Source organism: Leucoraja erinacea, chromosome 26, assembly GCF_028641065.1.
Source record: "Leucoraja erinacea ecotype New England chromosome 26, Leri_hhj_1, whole genome shotgun sequence".
Taxonomy (NCBI): domain Eukaryota; kingdom Metazoa; phylum Chordata; class Chondrichthyes; order Rajiformes; family Rajidae; genus Leucoraja; species Leucoraja erinaceus.
Window position 1 is genome coordinate 18,062,343 of NC_073402.1, and position 27,998 is coordinate 18,090,340.

The 27,998-nt window shown below is 43.6% G+C and overlaps 1 protein-coding gene across 1 annotated transcript; it reads right to left on the reverse strand.

Moving 5' to 3' along the window:
• Positions 1-20: 20 nt before the first annotated feature.
• On the reverse strand, positions 21-27,812 carry LOC129709730 (uncharacterized). Its single transcript, XM_055656265.1, has 7 exons — positions 27,261-27,812; positions 24,289-24,391; positions 18,558-18,728; positions 15,639-15,709; positions 10,700-10,864; positions 7,972-8,090; positions 21-1,035 (listed from the first exon to the last, which is right to left on the reverse strand). Exons 1-7 carry the CDS (start codon positions 27,356-27,358, stop codon positions 839-841), a joined length of 924 nt encoding a protein of 307 aa, XP_055512240.1. The 5' UTR covers positions 27,359-27,812; the 3' UTR covers positions 21-838.
• Between the last annotated feature and the right edge of the window lie 186 nt (positions 27,813-27,998).

Consider the following 27,998-nt stretch of genomic DNA (forward strand, 5'->3'; position numbering starts at 1 on the left):
TTGCAAGCACGTGGATATGATTGAGATAAATAAAATTATGAGGGGCTGCGAATGATTATATAGGAAGGACCCATTTCCTTGATGGGTCAGAAACAAAGAGCAAAGATTTAATGTAATCGTTAGAGGGATTAGATAGTAATATGATGATTTTTTTTTTTAAATCAGGGGTGCTCTGTGTCTTTAATTCAGTGCCTGAAGTGTGATAGAAGCAAAAACCTTAACTATTTGTAAAATGTGATTGGAAGTATATCTGAAGGGATGTGAAATACCGGCTAAGGATCAAATGGTGGCAGATGGAATTATGTCTGGGAGCTCTTTATTTGAACAATCTCCCAATGAGACACAATAATATAAATGGTCTCGTCTGTGTTGAAAATTTTCCATGATTCTGGAATTGCCATGTCCAAGTGCTACAGAAGGAATTTGAGCTAATTTCCATCTAATTAATTGGTCAAACTGCTAGTTTGCCAAATTATACATCTTAAACCTTCCATCACTACATTATAAAAGGAGTGGGTAATCTGTCGCTTTGTTTCCCTCGCCTTTACTCTACTCTCCGTTGTCTCAATTCAACAGCAGGCATTGTGATGTAAGTAACTGACAATGTACAGTAGCTTATTTTTTTAGCCAAGCCAAACAAACCAGAAGAAAGGTGAGAAGAAAGGTGAAGCACGTAGTCACATGTAATATCTACAATACCTTGACAATTTGCTGTAAAATACATGGTTTCACCAGAGTAAATCAACTTGCCTTTGCTTTCAGAGTGTGAAAGATACTTGGATGATAGAGAATGATAATTTAATTTTAGACTTTTGGGAAAGATGGTGATAAAGTTTCCTTACCTCATATATGCATCTATCATCAATGCAGTAAAACAAATGAAGCACAGGAATGTCATAATGCCAATGTAAGTCACAGTGATAATATATATTAAAATAAGATCTTCATCATTTTGTGTCACCAGCCATTGATCACGAACACTAATCCGAAAAATGAAAAATAACATTGCATCCAATGTTTTCAGTTTTAAAGTTCCTATTTGCACAAAAAGAAAACATTTTTTTAAACTATGTATTTTATTTTATTTTATTTAATATTTAGGTTTACCAATCACTTTGATGAATACAAAATCAAAGACTCTGAAGTTTTGCATAGTAACACAGCAAACGCACGTTAAAACTGTTCATCGACTGATGTCCTATGTACTTAATAATATTATCACACCAGGAACAAGTGTTAGCTTCACAAGTGACAATCTTCTGTGGGCTATCTGACCACCTATTAAGGATCTCCATCTTGCAGGTCTGCAGAATCCTGTTCATAATTAACTGAGGTGCCAATACTGACCCCCAAGACATCCTCACTAGTTAATATACTCCACTTTGAAAATCCACTTTGAAAATGACGATTTTATTTATTCTCTTTGTTTTTTATTCATCATTATCCATGATGTGATGAAAGGGTTAATCGGGATAGTTGATTTAGACTTGGACTCTGAGAAATAGCTGAGGTAGGATAATAGTGAGCTTTCAGCACAAACACCCAACTGCGCTAGGCTAGATAGTAACAACAGAAGAACAAGTGGTGACTGTCAAGGCTGGGAATTAACAAATAAGCGGTACGACAAAAACCTTTACGAGAACTGGGGGAAAGGGTAGGGAATGCTCTGTATTGCGCATGTTTAATAAGATACATGACTATTACGACAACACCCATCATGACAACATGTCTCATATAAATGCACATGCGATGTATGATGTGGGAGGTAACCTGGACGTTGAAGGGCGTTACGGGACGTTCTGGTGAGAATGTGAACCTCAGTGCTCTGATTGGAAGGAGCCAGAAGGGGAGGCTGGTTCAGCCAAATGGTGCTGTATAAGTAGAGGATGGTTTCCTGGTCTTGGTGTGTCTCGGTTGGAGAGACACCCGGGGGCTGCAGACTCGTAAATAAAGGAATTCCTTGTTTCCACGACTTTGTCTCTGGCATCGTGATTGTGAGCACTCACATTTGCATCTCACATATGATAACAAATTTTTACCCCTAATTTTATAAACATCTGATATCATTTTTTAAATGACCTCATTAAATTGCACCAAAAAAATAATATAGTTTATTAATCTGGGGAACTCATAATAAAATTATAATGACACTGCCTACTCATATTATTCTATTGTAAGTTATCTTTATGAATTTGTTCAATATGGATTCCAGGCTACATTTGGCTAACTGGGCTGTAGTCCTGTTTGCTTTTACCGTATTTCTTGAATAGGATTGTTGCATTTGACATTTTGCACTTTACAGAGTCAGAAGTACTTTGGAATCTCACAATCAATCCATCCACGTATTTTGTAGCCTCTCCTTTTGGAACATTAGGACGCAGGTTATCAGATTTAGCTAACGTTTTATGCCAGTTAGTTTGCCCAATACTCTTTTTCTCATTTTAAAGTGACATATTTTCTCTCTTTCCTTTTGGCCTAGGTTATTCAAAATGATTTGTAACCTTTTAATGATATGCAGAGTGAAATAAAACAAATATTTGTTTAATATCTATAATTTCCTGATATTTCATTATTAATTCCATTTCTATTTCTGAGGAATTAAAGTTTACTTTCATAACCATCTCTCTTTTTATATCCGTGTTGAATTTGTTGTTGTTGTAGTTGTTATATTTGTGAAGCTCTTAAAATCCACTAATCATTAACCTTATTTCTATATCTTTATTTTTTTGGCTTCCCCTAGTGGTTATCCTCTAATACTCATTACTACTTTTCTTTGCAAAGCTTAAAAATAAATGTGCCATTTGTTCCATTCAAATCCTGTTTATCAGATCCTTCAAATCTGCTTATCTAAAGTCTATTTTCTAAATTTCCTCTTACATGAACAATTTATCCTCCACCATCACCCCCCCCCCCCCCCCCCCCCCCCCCCCCCCCCAGAGAACCCCAGTAATTGTCAGATAACCTATAATCTGACCGTAATTGTCGGATAACCTATAATCCCTATATGAACCATGAGTTCATAAGGGTTAAAATATGATGAAGGTTTGACAGCACTGGGCCTCTACTCGCTGGAGTTTAGAAGGATGAGGGGGACCTCATGGAGACATACCAAATTGTGAGGCCTGGATAGAGCGGATGTGGGAGTGTAAACGGGTCCTTTTCAGAATGGCAGGCAGTGACTAGTGGGGTACCGCAAGGCTCAGTGCTGGGACCCCAGCTATTTACAATATATATTAATGATCTGGACGAGGGAATTGAATGCAACATCTCCAAGTTTGCGGATGACATGAAGCTGGGGGGCAGTGTTAGCTGTGAGGAGGATGCAAGGTGACTTGGATAGCTTGGGTGAGTGGGCAAATGCATGGCAGATGCAGTATACTGTGGATAAATGTGAGGTTATCCACTATGGTGGCAAAAACAGGAAAGTAGACTATTATCTGAATGGTGGCCGATTAGCAAAAGGGGAGATGCAACGAGGCCTGGGTGTCATGGTACACCAGCCATTGAAAGTAGGCATGCAGGTGCAGCAGGCAGTGAAGAAAGCGAATGGTATGTAACATTCATAGCAAAAGGATTTGAGTACAGCATATAGGAGCAGGGATGTTGTACTGCAATTGTACAGGGTCTTGGTGAGACCACACCTGGAGTATTGCATACAGTTTTGGTCTCCTAATCTGAGGAAAGACATTCTTGCCATAGAGGGAGTACAGAGAAGGTTCACCAGACTGAATCCTTGGATGTCAGGACTTTCATATATGGATAGACTCGGCTTGTACTCGCTAGAATTTAGAAGATTGAGGGGGGATCTTATAGAAACTTACAAAATTCTTAAGGGGTTGGATAGGCTAGATGCAGGAAGATTGTTCCCGATGTTGGGGAAGTCCAGAACAAGGGGCCACACAGTTTAAGGATAAGGGGGAAGTCTTTTAGGACCGAGATGAGAAAATCATTTTTCACACAGTGTGGTGAATCTGTGGAATTCTCTACCACAGAAGGTAGTTGAGGCTAGTTCATTGGCTATATATAAGAGGGAGTTAGATGTGGGTGGCCCTTGTGGCTAAAGGGATCAGGGGGTATGGAGAGAAGGCAGGTACAGGATACTGAGTTGGATGATCAGCCATGATCATATTGAATGCCGGTGCAGGCTCGAAGGGCCGAATGGCCTACTCCTGCACCTATTTTCTGTTTCTATGTTTCCACCAGTAGGAGGGTCATGGACCAGAGGTCATAGCCTCAGAATTAAAGGACATTCCTTTAGGAAGGAGATGAGGAAGAATTTCTTCAGTCAGAGGGTGGTGAATGTGGAATTAATTGCCACAAAAGACTGTGGAGGCCAAGTCAATGGATATTTTCCCCACATTCTATAAACTGAAATGGTTTATTGAAAAAAAGTATCTCATATGAAAAAAATTGTTAAAAGTGGATAGTTGTATTAAAGAAGCAGCATCCAATGGTCTAGAAAACATGAGGCTGGCACCACGAGTGGATGGTGAAGGTACCAGATTATTGGAATTTTAATGCATTTAGTTTAAAGCCTAATCTAAAACATTAATAGATAAATTTGTCATCTTACCATTCTTAACCTAACTAAAAACTAACCTATCTCAAAGACACAGTTTTTTTTCCCCAGTGCAGGTGCCTCACAAAATTTTAAATCCTTTGTCTGACGCCATTCTTTGCGCCCTGCACCCAAATGGCACCATGCAAACTTGCACGTGGCTCAAGTGAAAATCCAGATACCATTATCCTTGCAAACCTGATTGTTAATATTGTCCCTAACTCATCATATTTCCTCTGCAGTACCTGTATCTTGGTTCTACCTGTGCACTTGGTTTCTTCAAGGCTGGAGTTGCAAAATCCTATGGTTTGCTGTTGTGCTACTGTGCAGAGGCCAATGGGGCTTTTCATTTCAAACAATCAGAAAAAACTTTCCTTTCTCTTTTGTCATACAGTCACAGCTGCTGTAGTCACCCTTACATAGCTCCGACAACCCGGGTGTGGTCCTAACCTCAGCGACAGTCTGTGTGCAGTTTATACGTTATCCATGACTACACAAATTTCTACATTCACCAATTAAGGTTTTAGATTAGGTTTTAAACTAAATGCATTAAAATTCCAATAATCAGGTCCCCTCATCCACTCGGGGTGCAGCCTCATGTTTTCTGCCCACATACCATAGATGTGCTGACAACTTAACCAACGTTAATCAATTAATCACTCCTAGCTTAAGTAAGTAGCAAAATAATCAATGGGGAAATATATAGTATACGACAGGGCTGGGGGGTTTTGGGGGTGTGGAGGGTGCCGATGAGAGTTCCCCCCCGATTGGCCCTCCCAATCCTTGCCTTGTGCCCAAACACCAGGATTGTGGGACAAAAATGCAACCAGAACTTGATGAGCAGCCCCTTCAGATATTGGTAGAGGGACAGCAACCTCGTAACGTCCTATCGTGATGTCATTGTGGCAGTTGGCAGCCAGCTTGAGAGCCCATTGTGATTGGTGCACTGAGAGGCATTGTGACATCATCACTTTGAGAAGGTGGTTTTGGCCATTTAAAAAATTTCAATGATTAATAACACACACACGCACACACACACGCACGCACGCATGCACACACGCACGCACGCACGCACGAACGCACGAACGCACGCACGCACGCACGAACGCACACCAAAAGTTATATAGAGATAAGAGGGAAAAGGGTAACTAGAGAGAGAGAGTGGGACCTCTCAGGAATCAAAGCGGTCACCTCTGTGTGGAGCCACAGGAGATGGGCAATGTCCTCAATGAGTATTTACAGAGGAGAAAGACAGTAGGACAAAATAACTTGGGGCAGTCAATGGAAGTGTCTTGAGAGCAGTCAGTGTTACCGTCGAAGAAGTGCTGAAGGTACTGTTGTGTATGAAGGTAGACAAATCTCCAGGATCAGATATATCAGAGGACATTGCAGGAAACTAGAGGAAATTGCGGGAACCCTGGTTGAAATTTACGAGTCGTCCTTAAATAAAAGAGAAGTGCCGGAAGACTGGAGGGTGGCAAATGTTGTGCCTCTTTTCAAGAAGGGGTGCAGGGAAAATGCTGGGAACTATAGACCAGTGATCTTAACATCTGCAGTTGTTAAGTTACTAGAGATTATTCTGAGGGATATATTATACAGGCATTTGGATGGGCAAGGGCTGATTAGGGATAGTCAGCATGGTTTTGTACGTGGGATGTTGTGTCTCAAAAATCTGATTGATTTTTTTGAAGACGTGACCAAAAAGGTCAACGAGGGCAGAGCTGTAGATTTGTGTACATGGACTTCAGTAAGGCATTTGACAAGGTTCCACATGGTAGGCTGCTCTGGTAGGTTAGATCGCATGGGATCCAAGGAGAGATAGCTGGATGGACAGCAAATTGGATCCATGGAAGGAAGCAAATGGTGATGGTGGAAGGTTGCTTCTCGGACTGGAAGCTTGTGACCAGTGGTGTGCCTCAGGATTCGGTGCTGGGCCCGTTACTGTTTGTTATCTACATCAATGATTTGGATGAGAACGTACAGGGCAAGATTAGCAAGTTTGCTGATGATACAAATGCAGGATCTGGATCAATTGGCGGAGATGGTTGATGGAATTTAATACAGAGAGGTGTGAGATGCTGCATTTTGGGAACTACACAGTAAATGGTAGGCCTCTGGGTAGTGTTGTAGAGCAGAGGAATCTAGGAGTGCAGGTGCTTGGTTCCTTGAAGGTCGTGTCAAAGGTAGATAAGATGGTCAAAAAGGCCTTTGGCGCTTTGGCCTTCATCAGTCAGAGTATGGAGGGATTGCAGCATAAGTTCACTAGGTTAATTCTCGCGATGGCAGGACTGTCATATGATGAAAGAATGGGGCGACTGGCCTTGTAATCACTGGAATTTAGAAGAATGAGAGGGGATCTTATAGAAAGATATAAAATTATTAAGGGATTGGACACGCTAGATCCTTGAAGGTCGAGTCGCAGGTAGATAAGGTGGTTTAAAGGCTTTTGGCACTTTGGCCTTCATCAGTCAGAGTATTGAGTATAGAAGTTGGGAGGTCATGTTGCAGTTGTATAAGACGTTGGTGAGACCGCATTTAGAATATTGTGTTCAGTTCTGGGCACCATGTTCTAGGAAAGATATTGTCAAGCTTGAAAGGGTTCAGAAAAGATTTATGAGGATGTTGCCAGGACTAGAGGGTGTGAGCTATAGGGAAAGGTTGAGTAGACTCCATGGAACACAGGAGGATGAGGAAATATCTTAGAGATACAAAATCATGAGAGGAATATATTAGGTAGATGCACAGATTCTCTTGCCCAGAGTAGTGGAATCGAGAACCAGAGGACATAGGTACTAGGTGAAGGGGAAAAGATTTAATAGGAATCCGAGGGGTGACTTTTTCACACAAAGTGTGATGGGTGTATGGAACAAGATGCCAGAGGAGGTGGTCATGGCTGGGACTATTCCATCGTTGAAGAAACAATTGGACAGGTACATGGATAGGACAGGTTTGGAGGGATATGGATCAAGGGCAGGCAAGCGCAGGGACTAGTTTAGCTGGTACAGTGTTGGCTGGTGTGGGCAAGTTGGGCTGAAGGGCCTGTTTCCACACTGTATCACTCGATGTATCACTATGGTGCCTGTAATATTTGCTCCCTTCTTTCAGTACCTGGAATCATTCTATAGTACAAAGTATTTTAGAAAATCAAAATGAGTGTACCACATCACAAGATAGTTCATAAAACTGGGATATAGGCCATCAGGTTCATAAAACTCTTGATTTCTCGTTATTTCTGCCATTTTGTATTTTGAATTGCAAAACAGATGCAAACAATGTGTTTAAAATCAATGCCATTTTCAAATTTTCCATTTAAACTGTATATGCCTCTAAGGGATCTGCACATACCAATTCAATATTTTGGATTATTGGAAAAGCAAATCAACAGAAGAATGGCAATAAACAATTAATCTTACCTCCAAACATTAACCAAATAGAGTAGATAAAGGCAAAATAAACTTCGAAGTACAAGAATAAGAACTTTGCAATATGAAACATCATCCTGACCACTGTGATAACTATGGGTCCTATAAAACTGATGGAGAAAAAAATGAAAAATACAGTAAGATAAAATTTCTAAAAAACACTAAACCTATCTAAATTGCATTATCTGAAAAGATTTACTGTTGAAGATCTATCTCAATGATGTAATCTTTAAATATTTGTAATTCCAGCTGTAGAACACTTATTGGCAATTTGGAATGTTGGATTTTTCCCCATCCATTTTAATGACTCTGAATATAAACTAAAGTGCCCAGCCAGTAGTACAAATTTATAAATTTATTTTTATCAAGGTCCACTTTCTTTAAAGATATGAACAATTACTCTCAGGAATTGTTCCGTAGTTATTTCAAATTTTAGATTAAAAACAAACTGAGGTGGGGCTTGACTGGCAGATGGGCGGACAAAAGCCAGACATGGGAAAATGACAAAGGCTGTGAGAAAAGGAGAGAAAAGGCCCAAAATATGAAGCAACATGAAAGGATAGAGGTGGAGGTAGATGGTAGAAGAAGAAAAGGAAGAGGGGATAAAGGGATAGTGGGTGTTTTTCCAGGCGGTGCACAGGGAAAGAGGGTGGGGGGGTTAATTAGTTGTAATTGAAGAATTTAATATTCATACTATTGCGCTGTAAGCAACTCAAGTGCAAAATGAAGTGCTGCTCCTCCAGTTTGCTATGGCCTCACTCTGCCAATGGATGTGGACCAGGGCATAAAACTGTACTCATATTTCCCCCCTCTATTCCCTGTGCATCACTTGGATGTGCCAGGTGGTGATACAGGAGGTGCTTAGGCAAGATCCCACATATCAGGATGTATCGAGAACTTGCATCAAGCCAATTATGTTCTAGGGCATGGAAATTGTTCATTAACGTTATCTTCAGTGCATGTAAAGAGTGTTAACGCATTATCTGCATGGGTAAGGCAGTTCTGAATGCAAATTATTAAAGCACCATGAATCCCATGCATCTTAATCTTCTGGAGCAGCCTACCAGGAGCAACCTTGTCAAATACCTCTTTAACATCCATGTAGTTCCACGTCCATACCCTCATCAATCACCTCCTCAAAAAACTCAATCAAGTTTGTAAAGCATGACATTCACCACACAAACTCTTGATTACTGTCCCTAATTAGACCACTCTATTCCAAATACAAAACCCATTCCCAACAATCCTCTCCGTAACTCAGCAGACAGGCAGCATCTCTGGAGAGAAAGAATGGGTGACGCTTCGAGTCAACACCTTTCTTGAAGAGTCTTGACCCAAAACATCACCCATTCCTTCTCTCCAGAGATGATGCCTGTCCCGCTGAGTTACTCCCGATTTTTGTGTTTTTCTTCAGTTTAAACCAGCATCTGCAATTCCTTCTTACACAATCCTCTCAATAGTTCATTTCATGAAGGAACACCAACATGAAGTTCACCGTCCTATAATTTCCTGAATTATATCTATTTCCATACTTAAACAAATGAACAACATTGGTTGCTCTTCATTTCTCCAAGACTTCACCTGTGAGTAGATTGAAAAGATTGAGAGCATAGTTGAAAAGGGATTTTGTGAAGCAGCCTTTTAAAGGTGCCCAGTAAATTGGAGAAGGCTTGACAGGAAGTTCGGAGTTCCAGAGGGTAAAGGGGCTGTCCCACTGCGGTGACCTAATTGGCGAGTTTAGAAGAGTTTAGGAGAGTTTGAAAAAAATGTCATGTTGAAGACCTCCTTCGACTATGTAGAAGAACCTCCTTTGACCTCCTTCGACTATAGTGAAGACTAGCTTCGGGAAAATTGGATACCGAACAGTGGAGAGTGAAGACGACCTCCTTCGACCTCCCTTCGACTATGTTGAAGACTATCTACGACTACCTTCAACTACCTTCAATTACCTTTGACTATCCTCGATTACCCATGAATAACATGCCGACCGACTACGACCTACTTCAACTAAACCGACGAGTGAAAAAAGTATCTATTTTTTCCATGGTGACCTTTTTTTACTCGCGGCATTTTTCAACATGTTATAAAATATGCCGCGACCTAGCTGAGGCCTCGAGTACACGGGGACTACTCTCGAGCATGAAGGAGAGTTACAAAGACCTCCTAGGACCTCGTGTCGACCATGCTGTGAGTATGAGTCGAGGATAAACTCGTCTGAACTCGTGGATTAGGTCGCCGCAGTGGGACAGCTTTTTAAGGGGGAAAATTGAACAGAATGTTGGGAGGAAGGGTTGTGGTATGGTGTGTGGGGACCATGCAGAGTTGAAACACAAAAAACCTAAACCGTTGAGCCAGCAGAGATAGAATTAGATAAGGCTAAGGAGGGATTTCAATATTTACATTGTAGATGTAAATAAATAACTCCTTCACGACAGAGGGTCATGACTTAAAAGAGCGGTCGCCACTCGCAATGCTATCTGTGGCCTCTCAGGGAATTTCAACTGAGCTGTCGTAATTTTGTCTGGATTATAGTGGTGGGCGGACCATCAGTTGCTGGGAAATTGGTATTCAACCTGTAATATGTTAATTTATCCTTTTAAATAATAGCCTTGTTTGTCCCCTTACATATTTGGTGGATTGCCCTGTTAACTTTATGCGGCTCAAGCTCTAGAATACCTAGATCACTCTGAACACATACTTTAAAAAAAACATTTTTTACCTGAAAGCACGAAGATGCTTCATATGCTTCAGCCATAAAGGAATCAATGACAATGCAATAAGGCGGTGACGTGCAATCTTCAGATTTCCTGTCATACCAAGTTCAACCAAGAAGGTGCAAATCACCACTAATAAAAAGGTCAGGATAATGCAGTCATGTACATGCCTGCATAAAGAATATATTCAGTGTTACAAAAGTGGAATTCATAATTACTAACTACGTGGGCAACTTATCTGTCATGCTGTAAAAGTCTAGAGATCTTACATTAAGCAATACAGGTGGTTCTGTTATATTGTGATGGTTGCATTCCTAACAAAATGTCTAGCCATTCTTGAAAGACAACCCTCTCAACCCAGGAATTAGTCTGATGAATCCCCCTTGGACTGCCTCTAATGCCACTATATCCTCTTTTAGGTAAGGAAGCCAAACCTGTGTGCAGTATTCTACATGTGACATCATAAATACCCCATGCAAATAGACAATAGACAGTGCAGGAATAGGTCATTCGGCCCTTCGAGCCAGCACCGCCATTCACTGTGATCATGGCTGTTCATTCACAATCCCCGTTCCTGCCTTCTCCCCATATCCCTTGACTCCGCTATCTTTAAGAGCTTCATCTAACTCTATCTTGAAAGCATCCAGAGAATTGGCCTTCACTGCCTTCTGAGGCGGAGAATTCCACAGATTCACAAGGACATTCACAGACTTGTCACAAAGCCACAAGCTGTATGCTTTGGGTCGTTGTCCTGTTGGAGGTGAACCTCTGCCCCAGTCTGAGGTCCAGAACGCTCTGCAGCAGGTTTTCATCAAGGATCTACCTGTACTTTGCTCTGTTCATCTTTCCCTCGATCCTGACTAGTCTCCCAGTTCCTGCCACTGAAAAATATTCCCACCTCATGATGCTGCCACCATGCTTCACCTTAGGTATGATATTGGCCAGGTGATGAGTGGTGCCTGGTTTTCTACAGACGTGACACTTGGCATTCAGGCCAAAGAGTTCAATCTTGGTTTCATCAGACCAGAGCACTAGAGAAAACAACCCTTTTGCCAAACTTCAAGCGGGCTGTCATGTGCCTTTTACTGAGGAGTGGCTTCCGTCCGGCCACTCTACCATAAAGGCCTCAAGTTCAAGTTCAAGTTCAAGTGAGTTTATTGTCATGTGTCCCTGAAGGACAATGAAATTCTTGCTTTCCTTCAGCTCACAGAACATAGTAAGCATTTACTACAAAACAGATAAGTGTGTCCATATACCATAATATAAATATATACACACATGAATAAATAAACTGATAAAGTGCAAATAACAGAAAATGGGCTATTGATAATCAGAGTTTTTTCCGAGCCATGTTTAATAGCCTGATGGCTGTGGGGAAGTAGCTATTCCTGAACCTGGTTGTTGCAGTCTTCAGGATCCTGTACCTTCTACCTGAAGGTAGCAGGGAGATGAATGTGTGACCAGGATGGTGTGGGTCTTTGATGATACTGCCAGCCTTTTTGAGGCAGCGACTGCGTTAATCCCCTCGATGGAAGGAAGGTCAGAGCCGATGATGGGCTGGGCAGTGTTTACTACTTTTTGTAGTCTTTTCCTCTCCAGGGCACTCAAATTGCCGAACAAGCCACGATGCAACCGGTCAGCATGCTCTCTACTGTGCACCTGTAGAAGTTAAGAGACAATCTTCCTTGACAAACCGACTCTCCGTAATCTTCTCAGGAAGTAGAGGCGCTGATGAGCTTTCTTGATAATTGCATTAGTGTTCTCGGACCAGGAAAGATCTTCAGAGATGTGCACGCCCAGGAATTTGAAGCTCTTGACCCTTTCAATCATCGACCCGTTGATATAAATGGGGCTGTGGGTCCCCCTCCTACTCCTTCCAAAGTCCACAATCAATTCCTTGGTTTTGCTGGTGTTGAGGGCCAGGTTATTGCGCTGGCACCATATGGACAGTTGCTCGATCTCTCTTCTATACTCTGACTCATCCCCATCAGTGATACGCCCCACAACAGTGGTGTCATCAGCGAACTTGATGATGGAGTTCGCACTGTGATTGGCTACGCTGTCATGAGTATAGAGTGAGTACAGCAGGGGGCTGAGCACGCAGCCTTGAGGTGCTTCCGTGCTGATTGTTATCGAGGCTGACACATTTCCACCAATACGAACAGACTGTGGTCTGTGAATGAGGAAGTCAAGGATCCAATTGCAGAGGGATGCGCAGAGACCCAGTTCTGCGAGTTTGGTAACCAGCTTGGAGGGGATGATTGTGTTAAATGCTGAGCTGAAATCGATGAATAACAGCCTGACATATGAGTTTTTGTTGTCCAAGTGGTCCAGTGCGGAGTGGAGGGCCAGCGAGATCGCATCCACCATTGATCTATTGTGGCGGTAAGCGAACTGCAGTGGGTCCAGGTTTTTGTCGAGGTAGGAGTTGATATGCTCCATGATCAACCTCTCAAAGCACTTCATCACCACCGGCGTTAGTGCCACTGGTCGATAGTCATTGAGGCACGTCACCTTACTCTTCTTGGGCACTAGTATAATTGATGCCCTTTTAAAGCAGGTGGAGACCTCATACCTCAGAAGTGAGAGGTTGAAAATGTCCGTAAAAACTCCAGCCAGTTGGTCCGCACAGGTTTTTAGAATACGACCGGGTATACCATCAGGTCCAGGTGCTTTTCGGGGGTTCACCCCTCTGAAGGATTTCCTGACGTCGGCCTCTGTGACTGAGACTGAAATGCCATCGTGTAGATTGATGATAAAAAAATAATGAATTTAATCCATTTTAAAATAAGGCTGTAAAATGTCCCTGGCCGTTCTCACCCGGGTGGTCTTGCCCCGGCGTCGGGAGAGTCCTTTCGGCGACTGGGCCACATGGAACGGCCGCTTCCTGGTCGGAGCCCGCGGCTGCCGAAGCCGACAAGGCCGCGCCAGTTTGGAGCTCCCAGGCTCCCGATGATAAAGTCGGCGCCGCCTCTCTGCACTGCCGCCTCTCCGCTCCGCAGACCCGCAGCCCGGAGATGTTGATCTCGGCGGTCCAGCTCGCCAGAGCTCCAACGCGGCGACCCAGGCAAGGCATTGCGCGCTCCACTCCGCTCCGCTGTAGCGCTCCAGCACTGTGCCGCCTCCGAGGCCGAGGTGCTGGGCGGTCCCCGCCAGGAAACGGCGCTCCAAGCCCGCTGGTAGGCCACGAGGACGGGTCGACGGGCAGCCCGGAGAAAAGGCTGCCACACCGACCAGGTAGGGACCTAGGAATAAAGTTACACCTACCCCCCACATTAAAAAGACCATATCCCCAACAAACTAAAAACAGGACTCACTAAAAACAATTAAAAAAACGAATTTAAAACGGACGGCTGCTGGCTAGCAGCCGTTCACCAAGATGGCTCCTCCCCTTGCTCTGCATCCAAATACAATTTACTGTCAATACTGTTCCCATTTCTCTGGATAACATATGCTTGGAATGGTTCTGCCAGCAACAACTGATTCCACTTTTAAGGTTTTATATTCTTTCTTTTCCAAATTTCATCCCAGTCATAATTTTTTTTTAAGTGCTTTATTGGCAGCCATGTGTTTTAAAGTCACTTTATAAATTAAAAAACATTTCCAAAATACTGCAGATGTTGAAAAACTGAAATAAAACGAAACAAAACAAAAACTTCTGAAAACACTCAGCCATTCAGGACGCATCTCTGGAAAACCAGTTATCGTTTTTGACATTTTTCTCTCTACAGATGCTCTCTGATCGAATAAGTACTTTCAGCATTTACTGTTTTACAAAAAGCAATTCAAAGGTTCAAGTTATGTATGTTATAAAAGATGTATCTATTTTCACACCTCTGTTTAAAAATACTTCTCAGTTACAAAGAAAAATAGCTAAAGAACAGTTCTGAGTCAATTATTTATCTCAAAATCCGTTACTAAAAGCTGATACAACGGGCATTGTAGGCGCAGGAATTTATAATAAAAACGTAAACACATGAAAGTTTGACAAAATACATTGACAGAAATTATGGCCTAAACACAAGGAAACATCTTTATTCGTAATCATTATATCCATCTTTGCTTCACACTGTGAATAACATTTTAAAATGTTTTGCATATTATTTATTTGATGGCATTACAAACGTAGTTGGATTGGATTGGATTGGATTCAATTTATTGTCATTGCACTTTTCAGTGCAACAAAATGGTTTAGCCTGCAGTCATAACATAGAATAAATAACAAACACTCAACACAGTTTAAAGTCCCAAAGTCATTGTCTCTTCCCTCCTTGCTCTCCCTCTGCGCTGAGGCAATCCAAGCCTCCGATGTTACGACCCCGCCGGGTGATGGTAAGTAAGTCCCGCGGCTGAATCCGTGCTCCGCAAACGGGCCGGTTCAAACTCCGTGGCCCCGGGGTGGTCAAAGCTGCCGAAGCTGCCGCCCTCCAGTCCAGCGGACGCAGCTGTAGTTGAGGGAGCAGCGGAAAAACAGGTCACCAACCTGTGAGCTCCTGACGATGTCGTCCACTGGCCCGCGGCCGAGCCTCCGAGGCTCCAAAGTCGGGTCGGAAGTTGGGTTGCACCGCAACCACAGCCCCGAAGTCGGCCAGCCTCGCGTTGGTAAGTCCTGGATCTGCCTCCGCAGCCTTGAGGTCGGTCCCAGTTGGAGGCCGCCAGCTCTGCGATAGGCCTCAGCGCAGACAGACACGGAGACGGGGAGATACGGCAGGAAAGGTCGCATCCCCCGCCCCCGAAGGGAGAGTCAAAAAACATACCACACCCATCCCCCACACATACACAACTAAATAAACCAAAATAAACTGCAACAACGGGACAAAAGAAAACAAAAAACAGAAAAGACAAACGGACTGCAGGCGAGCCGCAGCTGCAAGGCAGTGCCGCCACTTCCGCAATAGTAATCCTCTTTAAAGACAATGATGTTCAAAAGCAAGTTTAACATACCACCAATCCAGGAAGTAATAATCTTTCATCAAGTCAAGTGTAGTAATCTGTTTCTTTAAATTGATTTCTTCCTGTAATAAAATTGTACGTGTTTATACAAAATACATGTTTCCAACAATCATTTCACGTTGCAACTTCAAAGAAAAATTCTAATTTCCTTGAAGATGTACAACAGAGCAATGACAGTAATTCAAAAGCATCTCATTAGTTGTTATACATTTCATGACAAATCAAGGCCATGAAGGACTCTGTCTATTAATAGAAGTGTTACCTTTCTTTGCTGAGAAGGTAGTGGAAATAATATCATTTGCTTAAGGATGTGAGGTAGGCAGCAGAGAACCTAAGTCATTCAGGAACTTCACTAATAACTTACTGGAATTGCATGTGAGCAAGCCCACAATGCAAACAACTGTTTGCCCAGAAAGGTCTCAATAGTCAATACTCAATAGCGCACCACTGCTGAGCCCTAGACTCAGTCATCTTCAATTGTTTCATCGATGCCCTCCTTTCTGCCATTAGATCAGAACTTGGGTCATTTAATGATGATTGCACAATGTTCACTTCCAGTACCGCAGTACCTCAGCAAATGAAGCACTTCATGCTTGCATGCAGACACATCTGGACAACATAGAGGCATGTGCTGATAAATGTCAAAAAACATTAAAACCACTAAAGCGTCAGGCAATAACATCTAAACATGACGATTGTAATGTGTAACATTTACAAAATGTACTGCAGGTTCTTGTCCAGATGACACTGACAGAATCCATTGCTTTTACTACAAAGGACGATAGCAGGAGCATGGGCATCCCACTACCTGCAGGCTACCCTCCAAATTGAAAAGTATTCTAGTCTTGCAATTATATTGTCAATCCTTCATGGTCGCTGGGGGAAATCATAGACCTTGCTATCATAGGATTTTGAGAGTATTTCACCAGAAGAACTGCAACAGTTCAAGAAACTGGCTCACATTTTGTCAAGGACAACGTTTACCAAGTGATGTTGCTAGTACATGATCCTAGTGATGTGACCCAATACTTATTTCCTATTTTCCATAAATTCATATACTCATCAGACGGATCCTAGTGAATATAAAGGAAGCCATTGCATACATTTTATGCTGCATCCCTTCAAGCAAATACAAATTAATTGTGCATTGAAATCCCAGAGTAAAGTTTAGAACCTTCTGGCCCTGTCTCACGGTGCAAGTCCACCCACGAGTGATCCTGAGTTTAAAACAAATCAAACTCGTGGTAATCACGTAGAATTAACGTAGCGGGAATGTCGGAACTCGTAGCGCAGGTACTCGGGAAACTTGTTAACTTGTGAAAACCTTTCATCATGATGAAAGATTTCCACGAGTCAAATTAACTCTTGAAGTAAACATTTTTAACTTTTAAACTCGTTGTAAGAACGTAAGTAGCCCGTGAGTTTACCGTAGTGACTCATGAGTCTACCGTGGGCACTCTTTAACTCAGCGGGACAGGCAGCATCTCTGGAGAGAAACAATGGGTGACGGGATGAAGTTTCCAAAATTCGGCTGCGTCTTTGTGTTACTCCAGCACTGTGTGTTCACTTTTTGTCAACTAGCATCTGCCTTTTCTTGTGTATGACATTATTTGTATCCGTGGCAGTTGATTGTCGCTCCCTTCAGTTTCCCAGGGGGTCGGGACGGGGGTGGGGGGGAAGGGGGAGATACTGCCTAGTGACGATCTCATTTATCCAACGACTTACACTCTCTTGAAGGAGAAATGGACTAGGCGACTGCAGACTGCAGTCTGAAGAAGGGTCTCGACCTGAAATCTCGCCCATTCCTTTTCTCCAGAGATGCTGCCTGTCCCGCTGAGCTACCCAAGCTTTTTGAGCCTATCTTCGGTTTAAACCAGCATATGCAGTTCCTTCCTGCACCTGTAAAATCCGTGCCACTATTCAGTATTCCAATTTTTGTTTTATTTTATAATTCTGGATACTATCACCCCGCTCGTTGGTCATACGCCTGTACCCCACCCCTGGTGCTTTAAGTGCATTTTTCTTTTACCCCCGGGAGGAAAAAAAATCAAATCCAGGAGATCATCTGGAGCAGTTCTCGGACATAACAGCGAATGAAGAGAAATTGGCGGGTTATTTAGAAATTAATCCTTAAAGAGAGTGTAACACGTTGGATAAATGAGATCGTCACTAGGCAGCATCTCTCCCCTCCCCCCCCCCGCCCCCCATCCCGACCCCCTGGGAAACTGAAGGGAGCGACAATCAACTGCCACGGATACAAATAATGTCATACACAAGAAAGGGCAGATGCTGGTTGACAAAAAGTGAACACACAGTGCTGGAGTAACACAAAGACGCAGCAGAAGTTTGGAAACATCATCCCGTCACCCATTCCTTCTCTCCAGAGATGCTGCCTGTCCCGCTGAGTTAAAGAGTGCCCATGGTAGACTCACAAGTCACTACGGTAAACTCATGGGCTACTTACGTTCTTACAACGAGTTTAAAAGTTAAACATGTTTACTTCAAGAGTAAATTTGACTCATGGAAATCTTTCATCAAGTTGAAAGATTTTCACGAGTTAATAAGTTTCCCGAGTACCTGCCGTTAGCGTTACGAGTTCCGACGTTAGCGCTATGTTAATTCTACGTGATTACCACGAGTTTGATTTTTTTTAAACTCGGGATCACTCGAGGGTAGACTCGCACCGTGAGACAGGGGTTTTAGAATCCGAGAAACATAGGGAGGAGAAATAACAAACATTATTTTCAATAAATAGAATTTTTGTTTGAGTGGATGAAATATATATTTCTCCTTGAACAGTTCCACTTTTATTTAAAGTCAATAACAATGGAGCTAGGTGCAATGCTGATGGTGTTCATGAAAACAGATAAATATTGACATGCACTTCGTTCATCAAACTAATTTTTTTACCTGAGGCCAACGAGAATGGCAATGAATTTGTTCTTGTGACACCTGATCTTTCCTCCATTTTTTCCACTTTCGCATTGCATTCCTCAAGGTTAAGAATTCACGGATCTCCACAAATATTATAAACAGCATTTCCACAGTACAGAAGAAACTCAGTGCTATAACCCACTTGTCCTAGAAATAAATATTGCTGTTAAAAAATGTATTATAATACTGATGTTGTTTACTTAGTCCTCATTAAAACGAGGTAGGATATTGCAATGAATTTTGACAGCATCTCCTTGTTTATCACTAATATTTAAAAAATAGACAAAATATTTCAAAATGCCCATTTTTGCACTTATCAATGCATGATTAATGTTAAAGATGAACCAATCATAACACTGAGATAGAAATAGTTATGGAAAACAAAGGCAATCTACTGCTAAATGTGGTAGGATTTTACTGGAGTTTCCTAAATTCTCAGTTTAGTGAGGAAATTGTGAACATGCTGTTGATCATGTGTGAAACTAGCACTGGCTCAAGTGGTGGAATTTATGCAGGAATAATAAGCATCCAGAAAAAGGGGCAAAAACAGGATAGGACGGACAAGATTAGTGGAAAAAAGAAGTGTGTTCTGAGGTGCATAAACAATAACTGACATGCTTTTCGTAAGTTCGTAAGTCATAAGAGCAGAATTAGGCCATTTGATCGATCGAATCTACACCGCCATTCAATCATGGCTGATCTATCCTTCCAATTCAACCATTCTCTTTCCTTCTCCCTGTAACATTTGACATCTTTACTAATCAAAAATCTGTCAACATCCCCTATAAAAATACCCAAAGACATGGCCTCCATAGCCATTTGTGACAAAGAATTACACACTTTCACCACGTTTGGCTAAAGAAATTCATCTCCTCATCTCTTTTCTTAAATGTACATCCTTTTAGTCAGAGGATGTACCCTCTGGTCTTAAACTCTTCCACTGGTGGAAATATCATCTGCACATCCACAATATCCATGCCTTTCATTATTCGGAAAAGTTTCAATGAGGTTCCCGTCATCCTTCTAAACTCCAGCGAGTATAGGCCTAGATCCATCATCACCGGGATCATTCTCGTAAACTTCCTCTGGACCCTCTCCAACGTCTGCACATCCCTTCTCAGATATGGGGTCCAAAACTCCAAATGCAGTCTAACCAGTGCCTTATAAAGCCTCAGCATTAGATCCCTGTTGTTATATTCTAATCCTTTACAACTGAATGCCAATATTGCATTTGCCTTCCTTACTACCTATTCAACTTCAAATTAATATTTTGGGAATCAATCTTGCAGCAGCAAGACTGACCACGAATCCTGACCAAATTCCTTTGCTCCTCTGATTTCTGAATCCTCTCTCCATTTAGAAAACAGTCTGTGCCTTTATTCCTACTACTAAAGTGCATGACCGCACACTTTGCTACACAGTATTCCATCTGCCACTTTGCCCCCTCTCCCAACTTGTCCAAGCCTTCAGAAGACTCCCTGCTTCCTCGAAACTACCTGCCCCTCCACTGTAACATCCGCAAAGCCATCAATTCCATCATCCAAATTATTAATATACAACATGAAAAGTAGTGGACTCAACACCGACCCCTGTGGAACACCACTCGTCACTGGCAGCTAATCAGAAATAGACCCCTTTATTCCCACTCTTTGCCTTCTGCCATTCAGCCAATCTTCAATCAATGTTAGTATCTTCCCTCTATTACCATGGGCTCTCATCTTGTTTAGCAGACTCATGTACGACACTTTATCACAGGCCTTCAGGAAATCCAAATGAACATCATCCATTGTCTATCGTGCTATTTACTTCCTGAAAGAATTCCAACAGGTTTGTCAGTCAAGATCTTCCCTCAACAAAACCATGCTGACTGACCTATTTTATCATATGCTTGAAACCTCATCCTTAATAATGGAATCATAAATCTTACCAACCATTGAAGTCAGGCGAACCGGCCGATAGTTTCCCCTCTTTTGCCTTAGTCCCTTCTTGCACAGAGGAGTAACATTTGCAATTCTCCAGTCCCCTGGGACCACTCCTGACTCTAGTGATTGGTGAATGATCACTACTAATGCCTCCACAATTTCTCAAGCTACCTCTTCAGAACCCTGGGATGTAGTCCATCTGGTCGAGGTGACTTATCCATCTTCAGAACTTTTAGCTTCCCAAGCACTTTCTCCTTAGTAATAGCAACACTAACTTCTGCCCCGATTCTCTTGAACTTCTAGCACGGTGCCTTCCATCATGAAGTCTGATGCAAAAAACATATTGAATTCTTGCAAAGATGATATCCCCTACTCTCAATTCCTCTGTCAATGCCGCATCTGCTCCCAAGATGAGACTTTCCATACAAAGACATCTGAGACATCTGAGATGTCCTCATTCTTTAGTGAATGTGGTTTCCTCCTAGCTGTCAGAGATCTAATTTCTCACCCATGTCTCTTCTGTGGTCCTGAAGTTCTGCTCTTGCTCCCTCTCTCACAACCTCCCCCCCCCAGACACAATAAGGATAGACTTTCCCTGGTCTTCACTTTTCATCCCACCAGCCTCTGCATTCAACACATCATTCTCCAACATTTGCAGGAAGGAACTGCAGCTGTTGGTTTAAACCGAAGAGACACAAAAAGCTGGAGTGCCTCAGCGGGTCAAAAGGAATAGTGACGTTTCGGATCGAGACCTTTCTTCAGACTGAGAGTCAGGCCAAAGGGAAATTAGAGATATAGACGGTGATATAGAGAGATATAGAACAAATGAATGAAAGATAGGCAAAAAAGTACAATGTTAAAAGAAACAGGCCATTGCTAGCTGTGGACTGGGTGAAAACGAGTTACAGACAATGAGACTTAACAAGACGATTTTAAACTTAGTACAAAGACTTAGGTGGGGAAAGAACAGAGATAGAGGGATGCCAGGGTTACTCAAAGTTAGATAAATTAATATTCATACCACTGGGTTATAAATTGCCCATGTGAAATATGAGGTGCTTTCCCTCCAATTTGCATTTGGCCTCACTAACAATGGAGGAGGCCCAGGGCAGAAAGGTCACTGTCGGAATGTGAAGGGGATTTAAAGTGTTTGGCAACCAGGAGATCAGGTAGGTCCAGGCGGAATTATCAAATGTGTTCAGCGAAACGACCGCCCAGTCTACTTTTGATCTTGCTGATGTATAAGAGTTCACACCTTGAACAATGGATGGTTGAAGGAGTTGCAAATGAACCTCTATCTAATCTGAAAGGACTGTCATGGTCCCTGGACAGAGTCGAGGGAGGAGGTATAGGGACAGGTGATGCATCTCCTGCAGTGGCAGGGGAAGGTACCTGGGGAGGGGGTGATTTGGGTGGGAAGGGATAAGTAAACTAGGGAGTTGCAGATGGAACGGTCTCTGCAGAAGGCACAAACGGATAGAGATGGGATTATGTGACTATTTGTGGGATCCCGTTGGAGGTGACGAAAATGTTTGGTCAAGTCAAGTCAAGTCAAGTTTATTTGTCACATACACATACGAGATGTGCAGTGAAATGAAAGTGGCAATGCTCGCGGACTTTTGTGCAAAAGACAAACAACAAAACAACCAAACAAACTATAAACACAATCATAACACACATATTCTTTTACATAATAAATAATGGAAGGAAAAACGTTCAGTAGAGTTAGTCCCTGGTGAGATAGGCGTTTACAGTCCGAATTGCCTCTGGGAAGAAACTCCTTCTCAACCTCTCCGTTCTCACCGCATGGCAACGGAGGCGTTTGCCTGACCGTAGCAGCTGGAACAGTCCGTTGCAGGGGTGGAAGGGGTCTCCCATGATTTTATTTGCTCTGGAGTTGCACCTCCTTTTGTATAGTTCCTGCAGGGGGGTGAGTGAAGTTCCCATAGTGCGTTCGGCCGAACGCACTACTCTCTGCAGAGCCTTCTTGTCCTTGGCAGAGCAATTCCCAAACCAGATGGTAATGTTCCCGGACAAGATGCTTTCCACCACCGCTGCGTAGAAGCACTGGAGGATCCTCGGAGACACTCTGAATTTCCTCAATTGCCTGAGGTGGTAAATGCGCTGCCTTGCCTTACTCACGAGTGCTGAGGCGTGTGATGCCCATGTCATATCCTCAGAGATGTGGACTCCCAGATATTTAAAACAGTTCACCCTATCCACAGGATCCCCATTTATCCTCAATGGAGTGTACGTCCTCGGATGATGTGCCCTCCTAAAGTCCATGATCAGCTCCTTCGTTTTTTTGATGTTCAAGAGGAGGCTGTTATCCTGGCACCAGAGTGCTAGATCAGCCACCTCCTCCAGGTAGGCCTTCTCATCGTTGTCTGAGATCAGGCCCACCACCACAGTGTCGTCAGCAAACTTAATTATTGAATTGGAGCTGAACCTAGCCACACAGTCATGTGTGTACAGGGAGTACAATAGGGGGCTGAGGACGCAACCCTGAGGCTATCCTGTGCTCAGGGTGAGGGACTTCGATGTATTCCCTCCCATCTTGACTACCTGGGGCCTGGCAGTGAGAAAGTCCAGGACCCAGGCACACAGGGAGGTGTTGAGCCCCAATTCCATTAGCTTCCCGGCCAGTCTGGTGGGGACTATCGTGTTGAAGGCTGAACTGTAGTCTATGAACAGCATCCTCACGTAGCCCCCCTTCTGGCTGTCCAGATAGGAGAGAGCGGTGTGCAAGGCCTGGGAGACCTTGGATCTGTTCGGACGGTATGCGAACTGCAACGGGTCCATGTTCCGAGGGAGGAAGGCGCAGATGTGATTCTTCACCAGCCTCTCAAAGCATTTCATGACTACCGAGGTAAGGGCCACCGGACGGTAGTCATTCAGACAGGCGGGGGAGGCATTTTTTGGTACCGGTACAATGATGGATTTTTTGAAGCAGGCAGGGACCACGGACTTGTCCAGGGAGAGGTTGAATAATGTAGTGAGCACTGGAGCTAGCTGCGTAGCACAGGACTTGAGTACTCGCCCTGAGATGCCATCGGGGCCTGCAGCTTTTCTCGTGTTCACCCGTGTCAGAGCCCTCCTCACGTCGTGCTCGGATAGCGAGAATGTGTGCACATTCCTCCCTTCAGCTTCAGTAGCCAGCCCGCTGGCGGTATTGTCGATAGTCGGCAGACCTGGAGTGGTGCTGCCCCTCTCGAAACGAGCGTAAAAGGAGTTCAGGTCGTCAGCTAGGGAGGTGCCGGCACATGCGGATGAGGAAGGGGTGCTCCGGTAGTTGGTTACAATCCGTAACCCCTGCCACAGGCTTCTGGTGTCCTGCTGCTCCATCTGCAACTCCATCTTGTCCCTGTACCTTCTCTATGCGTCCTTCACCGCCCTTCGCAGTCGGTAGGACTCTGCCTTGTAGATGTCCATGTTTCCTGATGCCAGGCCCGAGTTGTAGGCAGCGGTGCGAGCATTCAGGGCCACACGAACAGACCTGTCTACCCAGGGTTTTTGGAGATGTTACCCCGCAGCTCTGCTTCTCCTCAGGGCCTATTCCACTTTAATATGGCTGCCCATTCATTCCGACCTTTTCTATCCAGGACCTTCTCCACTGCCAGAGTGAGACCACATGCAAACTTGATGAACACTGAACTCTCCAACTTTAGGTAATTTCCACAAACACTTATGTTTTCTGGCTTAATTGTAAATTACTCTATTTAAGCATTTTTTGTGATACATGTGCAAATTCAATTTAACAATATTAAATGATACCTGAATAATACCTGAAAAAAGTAATCATTTGGCACCCACTTGTGCAGCATCATTAAAGTAGCCCAAGTAAAGATGAAAATGAAATCCATTGCAATCAGCAATAGGTTTGCTTTACTGTAAAAACAAAAATATACTTTTATTTTCGCCATTATGATATTTAGCCTTAAGACAAACGATTGATGTTCATGAAAAGCACCATAATAGGAAATAGGCTGACATCATCAAGAAAGCAAAATGACAAGAACTACAAATTCACATGAGCTGGGAGTATTCCAGAGATTACAACTCTCTCGAATTTGGAAAGATGAGATGATCTGATCGAAACTCAAACTTCTAATCGAGGTTGATATGGTAGATACTGTGCTCTTGTTATCCCTGCTTTCTTAATTCCCTATATTCACCACAAAGAACCTAATCTCTTTTCCTCCCATTATCATTGGTACAAATGTGCACATTTAGATTTCCAATAAACACTTCATTATGTGCTACCTACTAGTTCACTTCACATGGTAAAAGCTGATGGAATTCAGAATAGTATATTAGGATATCGGAATGGTTCCATCGCCACACTAAACCTTCATTCCCTCTACCACCGGTGTACCATAAAATAAATACTTTGAGTGTGGCCTCATTCTGACAATGGAGGAGGTCTAGGACAGAAAGGTCTGTATGGGAATACGAAGGGGAGTTAGAATGTTTGGCCACCTTATGTGAATATGTCAGATTGGGTAGGCCAAGGCTGACTGAGAGTAGGTGTTCAGTGAAACGATTGCCCAGTCTGCTATTGGTCTCACCCATATAGGTGTCTAGACTGAAAAGAACAAATACAGTAGATGAGATTGGAGGAGGTGAACCTCTGCCTCACCTGAAAGGACTGTCGTGGCACCAGAATGGAGTTGAGGGAGGAGGTGTAGGGGCAGGTATTGCATCTCCTGCGGTTGCAGGGTAAAGTACCTGGGGAGGGAGTGATTTGGGTGGGAAGGGATGAGTGAACCAGGGAGTTACTGAGGGAACGGTCTCCGCGGAAGCGGGTGGAGATGGGAAGATGTGACTAGTGGTGGGATCCCATTGGAGGTGGCGAATATGTCAGATGATTATTTGTCATATTCGATGGCTAGATGTAGGGGGCGCTGCACTGGCGGCAGCCTGTCGGCAGCGTGTCCGTTTTTTTCAACTTTTAAATTTTTTTTAGTATGTTTAAAAGTCTGTTTTTAATGTTTCTTTGTGTGTTATGTGTGGGGGGTGGTGTGGGGGGGTGAGGGGGAAACCGTTTCGGCCGCCTCCTCCATGAAGAGGCGACTTTTTTTCAGGTCGCCTCCCCCGTGGCCTAACATCGAGGATCGGGCGGCCTTTCCCAGAGACGCGCCCGGAGCTTCAGCGGCGGGCGCAACGTGGACTCTCGGCGCGGAGCGGGTGAGACCTCGCTGGGGTTCGCCGGAGGGGAGTGCTACGTTACGTTGGCCCGCGGCAGCCGGCAGCCTGAAGCAGCGGTCTGCAGAACTCCAGCTGGTGCGGCGTCTACAGTCCGGGATCCCTCGTGGAGGACTTGGGGGGAAGAAGAAGCTTCCACCGCCGGCCCGCGGCCGTCTTCTACCGCGGGCGCGGTATGGATTTACCATCTCCCCTGGAGGGGAGCTTCGACTGCCGGCCCTGCAGACTGCGGTGCTTCCGGCTGCGGCACGGCAGGTACTTTAAAACTTTGACCGCCGGCCTGCGGCCTACACCAGCCTGAAGCCGCGGTCTCTGGTTGGGAAGAGCCGATCCTGGACTCACCTTGACTTTGACTTTGTCCCTTACCATCTGGACGCCCGCAGCAACTGCTGTGGAGGGTGGAGGTCCCGACCACGGGGGAAAATGGAGGAGGACTGGCGAAGTTCTGTGCCTTCCACCACAGTGATGAATGCTGTGGTGGATGGTTGTAAAATTTTTATTGTGGTTGTGTGTTCTTTATTACTGTACCGCTGCTGGCAACCCAAATTCCACCGACCTTGGTTGTGTGGCAATTAAATTATATCAATCAATCAATTAATGGGGTGAAAGATGAGGACCAGAGGGACTCTAGTTGCAACTGCAGGGGGGGGAAGCAAGAGCGGAGCTACACGATACCAAGGAGACACGTGTGAGGGCCTCATCTATGATAGAAGAGGGGCAACCCCATTCCTAAAGAATGAGGACATCTCAGATGTCCTGTTATGGACACCTTATCTTGGGTGGAGATGCGGCATGGACGGAGGAATTAGGAGTAGGGGATAGAGTCTTTGAAGGAGTCAGAGTGGGAAGAAGTGTAGACTAGATAGCTGTGGGAGAAGGTTTGCAATAGACGTCAGTCGATAATCTATCTCTTATGATGGAGATGGTGAGATCAAGAAAGGGGAGGGAGGTTTTCCCTGCTGGACAAGTTAAGAACATGGAACACTGTCTCAGGATATCCATTTACACAGTGAGGTCATTATTTTCTCAAAGGACTTTAAATCTTTAGAATCTTCTTATCCAGCGACCTGTAGATACTATGTCATTAGGTATACTAAAGGCACGGGCGGGCAGGCAGGCAGGCAGGCAGGCATGCCGTCCTTTGGGGAATCAAGGATTATGTGGATCCTGCAGATTAGAAGTTAATAATCAGATCAGTCATTACCTTATTTAATGGTGAAAAGGGCATGAGGAGGTATGCTGTCTGCTCCTGCTCTTATTTCTTAGCAATGTCACCGCTTTAAAAGATACAGATTTCTGTCTGTAATTCATCTGCTTGCAGACACTAAAAACACCTTTAGAGGGCACTGAATTCAAACAATTCAGGGCTCAACAAATGGAAATTTTGGCTACAAATCTGTTAACATTTTCAGTTAAAGACATAAGGTGCAGAGCAAACACTGCTTCAATGTCCCTCACAGCAATCTTTGGTTGGTTATCACATTTATTATTTAGTATTTCTTTATTTAAGTAGCAAATTCTATATTTTTTGAATAGTTTATATATTACTCACAGTCCGTATTTTTTCCATTTTAAATTAATCAATTTCTTCAGTACTGGGTGATCCACAACAGTATAACATCTAGTTATCAGCACAATCTCCAGCTTCATGGAAAAGCAACAAAGTTAATACACAATATTCATTTAACATAGACATATATATTAAAATAATAACCTGCATTTATTACACTGGAGGAACCCGGCAGTTCTGGACGCATCTGTGGAGGGAACGGACTGATGATGTTTTGGGTCAGGACCCTTCTTCAGACCGATTGTAGTAGGGGAAGGAATGCTGGAAGAGAGAGGTGGGAGTGGGACAAAGCTTAGCAAATGATAGATGACACAGATGAAGGGGTTTAATTGGCAGATGGGTGGAGTAAGTTACAAGCTGGAGACAAAAAAGAGCCAATCGAGTGTCAGATATGGAGGAGTGAAGTGTAAAGCCAGAGGGAGGTATATCGATGGAAGTGGCCGGGGGAAGGAGGGGGTTATAAAAGGGAAATGATGGACTCGGGATGGGACATTAGTGGACAGAGGAGGGGAAAGGAGCAGGCTGACTGGAGGGTGGGAGAAATGGGTGCATACTGATGTGGGGGTACCGGAAAGAGAAAGGGAGATAGAGGGGTTATAAGTTGAACTAAATATAATTATAATTATACCCAAACAACTACATATGTGATGCAGTTCTTTGAATATTGATTTCTCCAACTTCAACTAACCCTTACATCCCCTCTCTCTCCGTCCCTCCCCC

Excerpts from the sequence above, each read along its gene's own strand:
- LOC129709730 (XM_055656265.1), bottom strand. The coding sequence starts at position 27,358 with ATGAAGCTGGAGATTGTGCTGATAACTAGATGTTATACTGTTGTGGAT. Across the intron at positions 24,392-27,260 it reads AAATGGAAAAAATACGGACT|TAAAGCAAACCTATTGCTGA; the intron begins GTGAGTAATATA and ends TTGTTTTTACAG. Across the intron at positions 15,710-18,557 it reads GCCATTCTCGTTGGCCTCAG|GAAGAAATCAATTTAAAGAA; the intron begins GTAAAAAAATTA and ends ATTTTATTACAG.